The 14,402-nt window shown below is 46.4% G+C and overlaps 3 protein-coding genes across 3 annotated transcripts; 1 reads left to right on the top strand and 2 right to left on the bottom strand.

The window, feature by feature from the left end:
* Positions 1 to 1,097: 1,097 nt before the first annotated feature.
* Positions 1,098 to 3,006, bottom strand: N7478_007679 (uncharacterized protein; the record flags this gene model as incomplete). Its single annotated transcript, XM_056923893.1, has 5 exons — positions 1,098 to 1,885; positions 2,087 to 2,311; positions 2,375 to 2,479; positions 2,754 to 2,810; positions 2,919 to 3,006. The coding sequence occupies 5 exons, from the start codon at positions 3,004 to 3,006 to the stop codon at positions 1,098 to 1,100; spliced, it is 1,263 nt and encodes a 420-aa protein (XP_056776619.1).
* Positions 3,007 to 7,735: 4,729 nt separating this feature from the next.
* N7478_007680 (uncharacterized protein) lies at positions 7,736 to 11,357 on the top strand (the record flags this gene model as incomplete). The annotated part of the gene is made up of 3 exons (XM_056923894.1): positions 7,736 to 8,342; positions 8,461 to 8,532; positions 8,632 to 11,357. The coding sequence occupies 3 exons, from the start codon at positions 7,736 to 7,738 to the stop codon at positions 11,355 to 11,357; spliced, it is 3,405 nt and encodes a 1,134-aa protein (XP_056776620.1).
* A 1,307-nt stretch (positions 11,358 to 12,664) lies between these two features.
* Positions 12,665 to 14,092, bottom strand: erg1 (squalene monooxygenase erg1; the record flags this gene model as incomplete). The annotated part of the gene is made up of 1 exon (XM_056923895.1): positions 12,665 to 14,092. One exon carries the CDS (start codon positions 14,090 to 14,092, stop codon positions 12,665 to 12,667), a length of 1,428 nt encoding a protein of 475 aa, XP_056776621.1.
* Positions 14,093 to 14,402: the final 310 nt, after the last annotated feature.

The raw sequence follows: 14,402 nt of genomic DNA on the forward strand, positions 1-14,402 counted from the left end.
TGGCGCTATGTCTTAATTTTTTAATACATTACGAGTTTAAGTTACATCTATACATACCTGTGAAGCTATAAAATCATTTTAGCTGCTTAACCCACCTGGAGTCCATTCTTAATCTTGATATAGACTCCATGGAAGCCAGTATTTCTACAAACCTTCGGAACAGACAACTTTCAATATAAGACAGAAGAGATGACTATTAATAACACCCCAAAATATTCGAACCTAATAACCCAGAACCGCTATTCTCCATAGATAGATAATAAAGAGGCCACAAAAATGTAAAAAGAAGTAAAAGCATCCCAGTCCAAGTCCGTGTCCAAGTCCATGTGCAACCGAACCCCACCAGAAGTAGAAGAGAATAAACGACAATAACAAAATAACCATAGACCACAACCAGTAACAAACAAGGATAGACAAAAAGAAAAGAAGAAAAAAAGAACACCGAGAAATGAGAAGAGTTCGTAGCACTTCCACGGCGCCGTCCGACCAATTCCCACAGGTACCGTAAGAAAAGTAACAAAAAGTAGAGTAGACACCATTTTCATTCAAGGTATCCAATCCATGGACACTAGTTCGACTCCAGAACCAAGAGCAAGAACCAGAAACAACCCCGTAGATAGATAGACACCTTGATCCCATCCCGCCCAAGCCAAGCCAGCGCGGTCAAATCAAATCCAGTCCAGTCCAATCCAATCCAATCCAATAAGCAAAGGCCATAAGACCCGAGAGATACCAATAAACAAGAAAGCAAAAAAACGAATATCCGTGAGAAAGGCCTCAAGTTGCTCCAATCCCGCTGTCATGTATATACCGTGTTTCAAAGATCGAATCAGATCCCCATCACCCACGCAATGTAATCCGTTTTTCTCGCACAACGCCGCAGGAAAGGAGAAAAATAGAAATAGACACCAAAAATAAAAGGCATAAATGAAATCCTTACACCTTGTCCAAGTCAAAATCAAAGCCAAATCGAATGCATACCAGTTACCGCTACCGCGCCGCCGTAAAAGAATGCCCTCCCATGCGGAATCAATTAGTCGTGGAATCAGAAGCAAATCCGAATTTGTTGAACAAAAACTCCGTTTCCTAGAACCTTCTTATCCCCACACGGAAGCTTGAACACCCAGTCCACTCTTTGAGCCCCAGACACCACTACCGTTGGACCAGCCTAAACCCACTCCACCGGCTGCTGAGTCCTTGGAGCCAGATGCACTAGTTGGAACGGCAACGGTTGGATTGGAAGCAGACGATGCAGAGCGCTCATTAGCAGCATTAGCAGCTGCCTCGCCGGGAGTAAACCCGAAACCTAAAGGAGAAGGTAGCGGGGTCGTTGCACGCTGTTTCAACGCTGAATTGGAGGCTGGAACAGAAGTCTGCGGTTGTACGGGTCTAGAACCGATGGGACCAACAGGGCCAATGGGCCCACCACTCTGTTTAGGAGGGGCTTGGCGGGCAGAAGGCGAGCTGGCACTAGGACCGCCTGGCGATGAGGCAGAAGTGACGGGCTGTTCGGGGAAAGCGGCATTTATGGCAGAGTTAGGTGAGGAGGTGCTATTTGCGCGGGAAGGGGACTGTAGGGCTGATGGGCCATCAGTGGAAGTTGGAGTTTGGAGACCGAATGGGTCCACGCCGCGAGGGGAAGAACCGCGAACACCACTTGAGGGGGTTCCGGTGGGTTGGCTCTCTGGGCGAGGGCTTTCATCGGATAGAGCGCCTGGGGGGAAGAATGCGGGACTCTCGTTTCCGTAGAGGGCTCTGTGTTGGCGGGCTAGGAGGTCTCGTCGACTTTCTTCGTTCACGTTCACGGGCACGGAGGCGGACGCGGACGCGGCGGCTGGGCTGGTAGAGCGATCGGATTTGTTTGCAGACATCTCGGCGAGGAGGCCTTTGGAAGAAGAAGATCACGTATTAAAAACCACACGTTTCAAAAGGACATTGCCAAACCAATATATTATACAAGGCCGACGGATACATAGATGCAAGATAGAGAGAAAAAAAAGATGACGGGGGAATATAAACGTCAAGGAAGAGAAGATAGAAAAGAACAGAAAAGAAATGAGGAAGAAGAATACACGCTACCACGTACTTCGGTTGTACTGCTGCTCCTGATGATAGTTGCGGAGCTCCCGTTCGCGCTGAGCTGCCATCCGACGCTTCGCCTGCATCATCTGTTCTACTTCATTCGGACGACCCTGGTACCGCTGCGAGGCGTAGAAACCCTGCGCATTGCCGGCGGGGTGCATCCGTGAGCCTTCGAATTCGCTAACCGAGTGGTGTCGCTGGGGACCGGGACTGCCTCCCATGCGAGGGTCTGGTCATGTCGGAAGAATCAAGTCAGATCAACGCCGCATGGATCGAGGGTACGTCCACATACCGTAATCGGGATAGGGACGACCCATCATCATGGGCATCGAGTCCCGGCGAGGAGCATTCCACAGCTTCCCGCTCTTGACGAGATTGTCGATCGCACGCTCGACCTCTTCAGAAAAGTACACAATCAGCAGATATTCCATAACACACATTCAAATTCAATCGCAGAGACCGGCAGATCACCAAAAAAAATCTGAAATCTGAAATCTTAGGGTTCCCAATTCAAAGTTTCGCTTGTCCCGGAATATTGTTGATAGCAACACAGGTTGTGTTTCGACCATTGAGTATCCTCGGTCAAAGACCATGATCCTTCAATTTTTCTTCTCGAGTCGAAGCGAAACGGGAATTGGGTTGAATTCGATGCAGGAGGGGTTTGAGCATACCGTCAAACTGGGAAGAAAAGGCCGGGCTATCCTCGCGCTGGGAAACTGAACTTGAGCCTATAGAGTAGACGAAAAGAGTATGAGTGTGTGATTTTTCCCGATTTTGAGTTTTTGAGATTTTGACATTGAATTGGAATGCAATACAATATTGGAATGAATACATACCTGACCGAGATGGCGGCTGAGGCTGTTCCCAAGAGACGGAGCGCGCGGCGGGAGCCTGCCAGCCCTGCGGTTCGTAGTACGAAGACATGGTCGTTGTAGAGTGAATCTTTTTTGTCTTCGTGCGAACAAGCGGTTCAGGGGGTGGAAGCGGCGGAGGAGATGATCCGGGTGAGATCTGACCCAATAAGTCAATACAATATAATAGTGATTAAATGAATAAAAAGGCAAGATTGAATTCCAGCTCAAAAATAAGAAATGAAAAAAGAAAAAGCCCAGGTTTCCTCGACTGCGACTTTGTTTCTTCGAGTTCTTAATACAAGAACTTTGAACTAGAGAACAGAAAATGACCGTGGGGCCCGGTCCGCACGGAATTTCGGGGCTTTTTTTTTTCCCACTGAATTTTTGTGGTTGAGGAAGATACCCGAGACAGAGAGAAAACACTAAACACTTGAGAGATTCAACGACTTACCAGATGAGTCTCTTTGCCAGAGAGAGATGGGAGAGAAAGAGGGGAAGAAGGGGAAATTCACGAGAAAAGGAGGAAAGAGCGAGAGTAAGAGAGGAGAGAACAGAGAGAGGGTCCAGTCTATTTTGGGGAATTACAGTTAAACACTTAACACTTCATGGGATTCACGGTGTAATTCTAAGTCGTACAGTCTTTGCTGATGCTGGTTCTTATTATTCTGTGATTATGATTTGGGGTCTTTCCTTTCTTTTCTTCTGTTGGGGTCAATTATTGTTACTATTCTGGTTTATTGAATATTGGTTATTCAAGGAATATACTCATAATATCCTCTCGACATCTACAACAAAGACACATACAAATACAAATACAATTTCCGCGGCAATTACCGGGCAGTCCAACTGGGTACTTAACTCTGTGGACCTGAATGTAACTGGATACGGAGCCGGTCACCGGAGATTGGACTGGGGCACGGGGCTGTCTAAGCGTACATACTCCATTCCAAGTACAGTACATCTACGCAATCAACCGAGTACTAGTCCATGATCATTGTTCCAGTACAATATTGTTGCAGTCCCCACTATGACCTCTTTTTCTTCTTCTTCCCTCTGCCCGTTTCTATTGACCCCAAGTTCCTCGTATCAGCCCCATTCCTTTATTGTATTACCTATTCTTTATTACATACTAGTTACATATTATCTCCAGCCTTCTTACTATAGGTCTGAACTTCTTACTATATATCTAATCCTTCATACTTATTTGCCTCCTACCCGACTAGTAGAGTTAAATATCCAAATACAACAATCAAGCTGACAAACCGGCCCCTCCAATCCCGAAAAACCACTAAATGCACGATGATGGCACCATGCACAGAATACTGCACTCTGCACTTACCATGCAGCCAAGTTCAAGTTCAAGTCCCCGTGACTACATGACTCTGACCTGACTCTGACTTACGCCCGAACACGAGACATTCTCCAGAACACCCTCGAGCCTACAGAACTAAACCCCGCATCATGCAACCATGCACGATCTAGGATATTCCTAAGGATTTCCTAGAAAATACATCAAAATTAAAAGAAAGAGAACCGTGCCATACTAACCAACTTGAAGTACTATTCTTACAGAAATTTAAAGATTGTATAATTCCACCAACAGTAAAACAAAATATGCAGAGCCCCTCCAACCATACACTGCAGAAGAAATAAATCTAAACGAAAATTCAAATCATAGAGGGGCAATAGAATGCAATAGAATAGAATAAAATCAAATCAAATCAAATCAAACCAACTAAATCCATTCATGCAAGTTCAAGTTCCATCCGGGTACTAGTACTAGTACTAATACTGTACACCATCGCAGCCTGCATAGATCAACCGAGAACGAAACCCCCCACTTGCACGAGGGTGAGGGCCCGCTGCAGTAGTCTTGCCTCCGCCTGGGTAAGTACAGTACCTTTAGGCCCGCCTAACTACAGTATTAAGTGAAGTCTACTGTACTCTTAGTCTACTAATACATACAGAGTAACTCCCGGGTTACTTTCACTTTCATTCTTGGCCCGTGCGATTGACCAACGCATCCTCTCGGTCAATTCAGGAGGGCTAAGTGGGGCGCGGAATCAGCATTTTACCAGCATTTTATATTCTTCCGCAAGGTCCGCCGCCCCTCAATTTTATGTGCAGTAGACTGGTTTTTGTATGTATCTGTACTATGATGTACATTGCCCCTCAGGTTGGGTTTACCGGGACTTCAATGTCCCTATAGTAGTAGAGTTATTTTTTTATCTTACGGGATTTAGTATCAGGAAGTAGGTACTTGAAATATTATAGTATAAGTATAAGTATATAGAAAGAGTAATTGGATAGTAGATCAGTAATACTACATACTCTGTCGGAAATGGAAAACTATCTTCCGCCCAATCTATAACTATCCCAAGGTCAAGGAGGTGCCAGGTCAAGATGACACCTAGTACATGACTTGCAGAACCTAACAAAAACTTGAACTTGAACTTGAATCACAAGCCCGAGTCCAAGCCTGAGCTTCCCCGTAAACTTGAACTTTAAACTATAGTTCACGCAGGACAAGGACACATTTCCCCTCAATCGATCTAGACATCTAGGTAGAGCTCAACTTGAATAATTAAGCGCACTGACAGGTCACAGACTCAGATTGTAATAGAGATTGAAATGTCACTGCGACCGTCACCGAAACCCTCCGTGTATCACCACAGTGGTCATCCCGGCGCACTGTGATGCCCGCGTTACCTTGGAGGCCTCAATCCTGATTAGGCCGGTCCGTCATACGTATGAACATTGGGGGTTAAGGGCGGCCTTGATAAATTGGGATCGGTAGATAGATATGTATAGAATAGGATGAACTGGCGAGGGATTTCTGTTTTTATATTTATATTTCTATTTACATGTAGTGAGGCCACAATTATTTTTCGAATAGAAAAGTAGGTAATACTACTACTACTAGTATTTGCTTTTCTCGCCAAACCTTGGAAGCACTGGCACTCAAATGTTATACTTAGAACCTTGAAGACACATACGCATACTAGTATAAATCACAATGTCAATCCATTCCGATCGCACCTAACACCATTACCCGAATACAGTAATCAGCAGGACCATTTCCTCAATCTGGAACAAAACAAAGAACCTGTTACCTTGGAAGCAGAGTTCCAGACGTCAATGTCATCATGGGCTGAGACCCTCTGCAGGCTTGGAGAATGAACGGACCACAGGGTTCTTTCATCCCGAGATGGGGGACCCAATAGTAATAGTAGTAGTAACTTGAACGGGGATGTCGGGGTGCAGATACAGGGTACATACAAAGAGGCCAAAACAGGAGCTGACGAGCGATAGATAGATATCTGTGGGTGGAGTGACAGGATTGTTATAGATTTTATGAAGGGATGAAACAATGTGAGCAATCTAGATTTAGATTTAGATTTAGAAACAATAAAAGGAGAAACATCAAAAGATCAGAGATAAGTATACAGCTGATAGTTCAAGTTATGGTCTCCCGCACGTGCTGGAGGCGCAAGATCGCGGGGAGTGCAGAAGCGGACGATCAATAAGGGGGAATCAGTGCACATTTGATATCAATATCTCCGTTGCCCTGATACATAGTCCCCTCGAGTTTGGTACCTGCATGTCCAAGCTTGCACTACGGGGATTCCGAAGATTGGGGGGGTTCGATGTATGATAAGGGGGCAAATGACTATTATTCTTGGCTATTTTTATCTTTGTTTTAAAAAAGAAATTGGAAAAAAGAAAGAAAATATATGGAAAATAGGGGTTGAAGACTAGTTAAGAACAAAGGAGTCAAGTGGGCTTTCATGGACTCTTGATAGGAACTGACTCCCCCATCTACTAGTTCTTCCCCGATAATTAGCTAGGTAGATATGGAGAAGAGGGGGAGAAAAGAATAAAGTGAAGAAAACAACATAGTCAGTTGATAGTAAAAATTGAACAAGAAGAGTACACTCATCCCATTGATAATCTCTAGCTGAAACAATCTGTCTCTGTCTGGCGCGTTCAAAGATTGGGGGAGTTAAGATTCTCTCTCACAATTTGAGGGGAGACGACAGTGCGGTCGGCAGGTGTCTTTACCGCCGACAGGGGCTGACCTCGATCATCTTCACATCTCTCGAACTCGACCTTACACCTCGTCCACTCCCCTTTTCTTCCCTTCAATCGGAACCCCGGCTGGTTCCTACGAATTCCATACCTTGTACGCCACTCTCGAGACCCCTCCACGTTCTCCCCTTTTAACCTCGTCCACAGATTGTCCGAGGAAACGGACCCTCCAACACTTACGCTCGAAAGTGATCTTCTCTTTCTACTTGTATTTTTTTTAAACTTCCCTTTTTGCTCCTGGTTGAGGCAATCTTGTTTCTTCTCTTTTATTTATTTATTTATTTTCATCCCACCTTCAGGGATATCCCTCATCGATTTCCAACTCTCCCAATTCCCCGAATTTTTGAGATTCGTTCATTACGAGAACCCATCGAATCCTCCTCACCACTCCCGCATTATCGCGAAAAGAAATCGACCTCCAAACGCTACTCTTCTACAAACCTACAAGTGCTCCTTAAAGAAAAATTTAACATACTGCCACCGTCAAGGTGACTTACAACCCCCTTCACCATACGAAAGGGGCTATTGGCCTTCCCAGGAGATTATTGTGGATCGTTTTCATTGGAGAGACTGGCACAACTGAAAGTGGACCCGGAGGGGCTGTCTTGAGTGTGGAAATCTAAATCTCAACCGAGTCGCCGAACGAGAATCCCTAAAAAAACCCTCTCCCCCCTACAAAAACCACGACTGGTGTCTGGAAGAATTGCTATATGGTCTCAAATATCGATGGGAATGCAAAGTATTCCCACCAGCCTGGTGACCGTTCACCGATAGCGTCGGATCATCCTCCCACTATGGAATGGATACCGGAGTCCGACGCGTCTGACATCTCTACTCGTCCACCTCTGAACTCACAGCAATCAAGTTCCCTCCCTTCAACGCCCTATCAACATGCGCGCAACCTCTCCTTTCACTCGCGGTCGCCGTCCCCCGCCCGCGGAAGCACATCACCTCGTTCTACACACTCCGAGTCTACCCACTTACCTCCTTCGGCCCGGAAACCTCTCGGAGGTTGCAAGTATGAGACCGCTATGGCTTTCTTTCGAAGACGAATACCGTATAGCCTTGGAGCGGATATATTACCAGAGGAGAGGGAGGGGTTAAAAGAGAAATTGGACGACAAAGAGGAGAAGAAATTGACTGCCGATATAATGGAATTATACGATCGATTATTACCGTCTGCGGAGAGTGATGATCGGAGGCGGCAACTTGTACGAAAATTGGAGAAGCTATTTAATGATCAATGGCCCGGTCACGATATTAAGGCTCATGTTTTTGGTTCGTCGGGGAATAAGCTTTGTTCTAGCGATTCGGATGGTATGTGTGAATTCCTTCGGATTATAAGAGGGGCAATGGAGAAAGAGAGGGAAATTTGAGAGGGAAAAAAGAAACGCACAATTCAAAAAAGACGCAAGAAAAGCTGACTTTGAAATAGTCGACATTTGCATCACCACCAACTTCAAAGAACTGGAACATGTGTGTTTATTAGCGGAGGTCTTGGCAAAGCGTAAGAATGCCTTTTGTTGGAGAGGAGGTGTTACTGCGTGATTGGATTCTCGTGGCGTTGTTAAAGTGTGGATTGAACTAACTTGAAAAAATGTGACAGATGGCATGCAACGGGTGGTCTGTGTCTCTCATGCCAAGGTTCCAATTGTCAAGATTTGGGATCCGGAGCTGAAATTGGCGTGCGACATGAATGTCAACAATACCCTCGCATTGGAAAATACTCGCATGATTCGAACCTATGTGGATGTGGATGAAAGGGTGCGGCCGTTGGCAATGGCTGTTAAGCACTGGACAAAACAACGGATACTGAATGATGCTGCGCTGGGTGGCACATTAAGTTCATACACTTGGATATGCCTGATCATCAACTTTTTGCAGACTCGAGATCCACCGATTTTGCCAAGTCTGCAAGCACGCCCCCACAAGAAAAGAGTAACATCAGATGGACTGGTGTGTTCGTTCGACGATGATATGAAGTCATTACATGGGTTCGGACAGAAGAATAAACGGTCAGTGGGAGAATTGCTCTTCGATTTCTTCCGATACTATGGACATGAGCTCGACTATGAGCAAAACGTCATCTCCGTTCGTGAAGGCATTTTGGTGGACAAAAAGGGCAAGGGCTGGCACTTGCTCATGAACAACCGTCTTTGTGTCGAAGAGCCGTTCAATAACTCGCGAAATCTCGGCAATACGGCTGATGATACGTCATTCCGAGGTCTGCATATGGAATTAAGAAGGGCGTTCAAGCATGTATCGGACGCTGATTTGGCGGGGTGCTGTGATCAATTCGAATTTCCACCTGAGGAAGAGCGAACTTGGGAGCGACCACCGCCTCAACCACGTCCGATCATCACACCTTCCTTACCGACTCGTGGAGGCCGGGGAGGTGGCCGAGGTGGCCGACATCCCAACCAGTTCAGAGGCGGGTTCTCTGGCGGCCGCCGGACGTCCAACACTGGTAACAAGGGCAATAACACCTTCAGACAACCGACTGCGACAAGTGCCAATGACTTGTCCATGCAGGCTCAGCAGCAAGCTCAGTACATGTTGCATGATCAACTTTTTCAACAGATACAGCTTCTACGGGAACAAGAACAAGAACTGAGGATGCAACTCGCAAACCAAGCCCTAATTACTGGACGCACTGCTCCGGCAAATTATCTTCGTCAACCTTTTATTCAATTTCCTATACCTCAACAACAGGAGTTCTCCGCGGATGAGAGTTCACGGTCAAGATCAGGAACAGTCAATCAATCGCCGCTTACTCCCTCACATCGACAGCAACAACAACCTTTCTTCGCCCCTACCTACGCTTCTGTCAGTGCTTCCGGTACACAGGCAAGTACTACAAACCCTCCATCACCATCCGCCACCACTGCTCTACCTGATCTTCGCCGAAACCCCCGAAGGTCCTCCGCCGCCAGCGGTTCACCAAAGGGATCCCTACGAGCACAATCACAACCTGCTCGACCGGGTAATTCTCCAAATCTTCAGTCCTTCCCTTCTCTATACGCAATCCCACAGCCATTGGATACCTCATTTGGCTCCAAACAACGTCACGCCCCTGAATCATCAGAAGGTGGAGAGGGCAGCAGTGGTGACGAGAACGCAATGCCACCGAACAGTCTCCCAAGCAATGGATCTCGTTCAGGGTCCGTGGATGAGAACCGACCTCAAGATCTCTTGGGATACTATCTCACTCCGCAACAGTTGCAGCTGTTTCAACAAAATCAACTGTTGTCGCCTATGGGTCTTACAATGCCAAACGGGTATACGTCGTTACTTCAAGTTCAACAGGACTATAGGACGAGTACCCTGTCCTCTGATGGATCGCCCTCACTGTCTGATCAAGCTCCCATGTCAACACCAAGATCTTCAGTCTCGCAGCCACCACCGCCACGATCAGCATCACGCCCAGTGGCACCTATTGACCGTGGTCCTCTGATTGTCGATGGCTCGGTACCACCAAGCGATAATCGGGCTTCATCATATCCCTCTGACTTGATTGATCCCTATACTGCCGTGACGCATTACACATCAACCTCAGACGACCAGAACATCAACACGCCCGCTAGCTTCTCTGATTCATTATCTCAAGACTTCCAAGATCCCGGACCGTTCGAAATGGACCCGCCAGCCCCTCTCGCTCGACCAGCAACATTCGACGGACCAAAAATGACCAATGGCACTGGTAATGGCATTAGTAACCTCAACGGCCATGCCGAGCCACATGCAGACAAGTCCAACGGCCAACCAGAGCTTCTCGCCAGTCGACTACAGAACTACCATCTGTCAAACGCAGAGAAACTTGCCCAGTCACATGCCACACAAAAGACGAGTCCCAATAAACCCACACCCTCTCACCAGGGCACAAGTGCAACCAAGGACTCGTCATCGTCTCAGACCAAGAACTCATCGTCCCCAACCGACAAAGCTTCCAACGGCTCGGGCTCACATGGAAATGGAAATGAATCACGACAACAAACATCCAATTCAAAAAGAAGACCAAACGGCTTAGATGCATCTGAGAAGGTCAACGGTGTCAACCACAGCAACAGCCATAACCACAATCACGGCCATAACCATCACAAGCCCAAATCAAAGGGACGACACGAATCTAACACGGGTAACGAGTCCCGGAAATCAGGCGGACCAACCACAAATGGCAATGGCAATGGCATGACAGAAAACGGTCACGGAGGGTGGCAGACGACGAAGAAAAAGAACCGAAGAAGCGGTAAACCATCTCCTGAATCTCGCAATGGGATTCATGGTGGTCCTGAACCTCTTCCTGCTGATGAATCTATGCGCAAAGGTGGTTGAGTGAGTGGTATGAGAGACTAAATGAAATCAAAACACTTCACAAACATGTCTTTCTAAGCCGTCTGTCACTGTCACTGTCACGACAAGCATGAATATTACTGTGTTTGATATTTTCGTCTTCTCTTTCCCTCTCTTTCCTCCTCTTCTATCATACTTGTTACCGTTGAACGAAATCGAAACCGAAACCGAAACCGAAACCTAATCCAAACCCCAGCTTCGAAAGCTGTGACTGTCAATTACTCGCATCTGAAACATGAAAGACTGATTATTCACCAAGCCCATGTTTACGTTCAATTTCACGTCTCTTTTGGCCATTTCTGTTCTTTTCTTGTCCTTTCTTTCTTGTCTTGCAAGTCCTTCATCCATTTCCCGGTGTCGGTGTCAGGGGTCGGCAGGTGCCGGGATGCATATGCGAATCGCATCATATCATATCATCATATCATACTATATCATTATCATTATCATTATCATTATCATCGTTCATCGCATTGACGCGCTCAGTTCTCTCTTCCTTTTTTTGCCTTGCTGCCTTGCCTTTCGTCTCTATCTGTCTATCTATCTGTCTCATATAAATCTTAAGAAAACCGCGACGCGACATGGGCATCAGCACGAATCTGAATCTTCTGGAGTCCTGTGGCTAGACCCGGGGCTTTGTTTTGTTTTTTTTTTCTCTTCCCTCTCTTTTCTTTTTCTGTCGTGGATCTCAGATATTGGTGCCTTGCTTTTTTTGGTTCGGTTGTACTGTATAAAAGAGATTAAGGTCGTGTCAATGAATAAGAAAAAAATGTTCAAAGGGTTTCTTTTTCTTCTTTGTATGTCTAGATAGACATAGTAGTATGGATGTAGTATGCTCTCAATAGTAGCTAATTTAATATGTATAAGATACATCATACTATCTATTATGGAGGTGATTAGGTATGCACATAAATAAGTTTCAATATGTTCTCTTCAAGTTTATTTTAGTGGCATTGCATCGTTCAACCGAGAAAGCACGCCCAGATGAAAAGCCGAGCTGTATGTAGTACCGAGAATCTCAGACATGATTGATTCCACAGATGAGTTGGTAAGGTGACAGAAATGGTGTATGGTGTCGGGCAAGATTAGAATCACATAAGTTTGTAGAAAACAGAGTACAAGAATTGAAAAGGCAATAGTTGAAAGTACAGCTCGCCGCTCCAAGAATCGAGATGACAAGAAGAAACGAGAAAAAGTAAGTTAAATAAAGCTAATATGTTCATAAGGGTATGCTGTAAGTGCTGAAGGAATTTTTTCACGTATGCTGATGAGGATGAAGATCGAGATCGAGATCAAGACCAGAGCTCGGCAAGAATGTATGGTACAATCACGATGCAGGCTGTCCAGAACACCATGACGGATTGGAAGGGAAACAGTATTAGATGGGTGAAGGGTGTTTGGCGGAACTGGACCCAGATAGCCAGGAAGGCGACAGTGAAGAAGTGTGTGACAAGGACGAGAGGTTGTTTAAGTAGACCAGCGAGCATGAGGACGGGTTGATCAACGTTAGCAATTTGGAAGTAGCGGAAACATCCCTGCTGGAGTGCGCGGAGATTCTTATCATCAGCAGCGAATAACATGTAAAGCGCCTGAGCGAGGATATTGATAACAGTCGAAGACTTCTTTCTCATCCAGTGAAAGCGAGAAAGTTGTTTGAGCACAAGTTCTGTATCTTCGAAACTTGGCACAGCTTCGGGACTGAGTAGTTCACGAATCACACAGACATCGTTCAATGCTACTGTCATTCCACCACCTGTTAATGGGTGGCGCATGTTAAGCGCGTCACCCAGAATCATTAAACCGGCTGTCTTATTTGTTGATGCGGGCAAGAAAGAGTTTGGCATTGATCGCAATGAACCTGTTTCCAAGGCATTCAAGAACGGTTGCTGTACATCCTTTGGAAGAACAGGTAGAACGCAATTCCGCATGTAGCCCTTTACACCACCATTCTTAATTGAAGCCGCAGGGAGATTCTCCGGGATATCGATCAGGATTCGGGTCTCGTGGGTTCCAATCTGGTACATGAGGATGGGCGCAATATCACCGAGTAGCACATGGCCACAACAAGGAGAAGGAAGGGGTGCATCGATCATTTCGAGGCCCCAGAACTTCGATCGGCGCGTCGGCGTATGCGGGAGGTTCCCTTTACGGAAAACAGAATTATACCCATCGGCAGCGACAGTAAGCTGAGCAAAGTAGCAATCCTTCATATCCTTAGTTACGCACTCGACACCAAGAACCTGCTTCGTGTGCGTCGACGTAACCAACCCCGTAGCCTTCGTCTCAACAACAGTAACATTCGGACAAGCCAAAGCAGCCTGTCGCAATTTCATCACGAATCGACCATGATGGAACGCTCTCCCCCTGGGCTCGGGTGAAGAAGCCGTTTCGCGAGGATAATCCAACTCAACCGGCTCCCCATGATATGAAATATAGTAACCCTTCACGGAAATCGCATCGATATCCTCCAAACATTCCGACATGCCTAATTTTTCAAGAGCCTGCACACCACCCGGCTGAAGTAACTCGCCAACAATACGATCGGGCTCCTTCATGCTTGCCTCAAGCAATATTACACTTCTTCCTTGTCTCCCCAGTGTAACTGCCAGGGCGCAGCCTAGAATGCCAGCACCGATGATCACGACATCTGCCTCGTGGTGGTCTGCGCGGCGGCGGGCAGCTTGTTCAGATGGTGTGGCGTGGCCGTTGAGGGAGGTCATGGTTGTAGTTGTGGTAGAGGTAGAGTATTTTCTTCGAAGGAGAAGGGCGGCCGGGGCCGCATAAAATTGGCTTCACGAAGGGTATTTAAGTGATTGGGGTGTGGAGTTGTTGTTGTATGGGCTGATCAGAGGGAAAAAAAGAGTAAAGGGGGCGTGGCATGACATGTGAAAGGGTAGTCGCTCTCCGCCTTCCCCGTTATCAGTGATAAACTATACAATGTAGATCTGAGTCCTCTTCGTGCATATCGAGATGCTTTGACCTCACGGAACTGCAATCGATCGATCGATCTTTTGGACATTGTTAACCGAG

Source organism: Penicillium angulare (genome assembly GCF_028827245.1).
Source record: "Penicillium angulare strain IBT 27051 chromosome Unknown utg000005l_segment0_segment0, whole genome shotgun sequence".
NCBI classification, from domain to species: domain Eukaryota; kingdom Fungi; phylum Ascomycota; class Eurotiomycetes; order Eurotiales; family Aspergillaceae; genus Penicillium; species Penicillium angulare.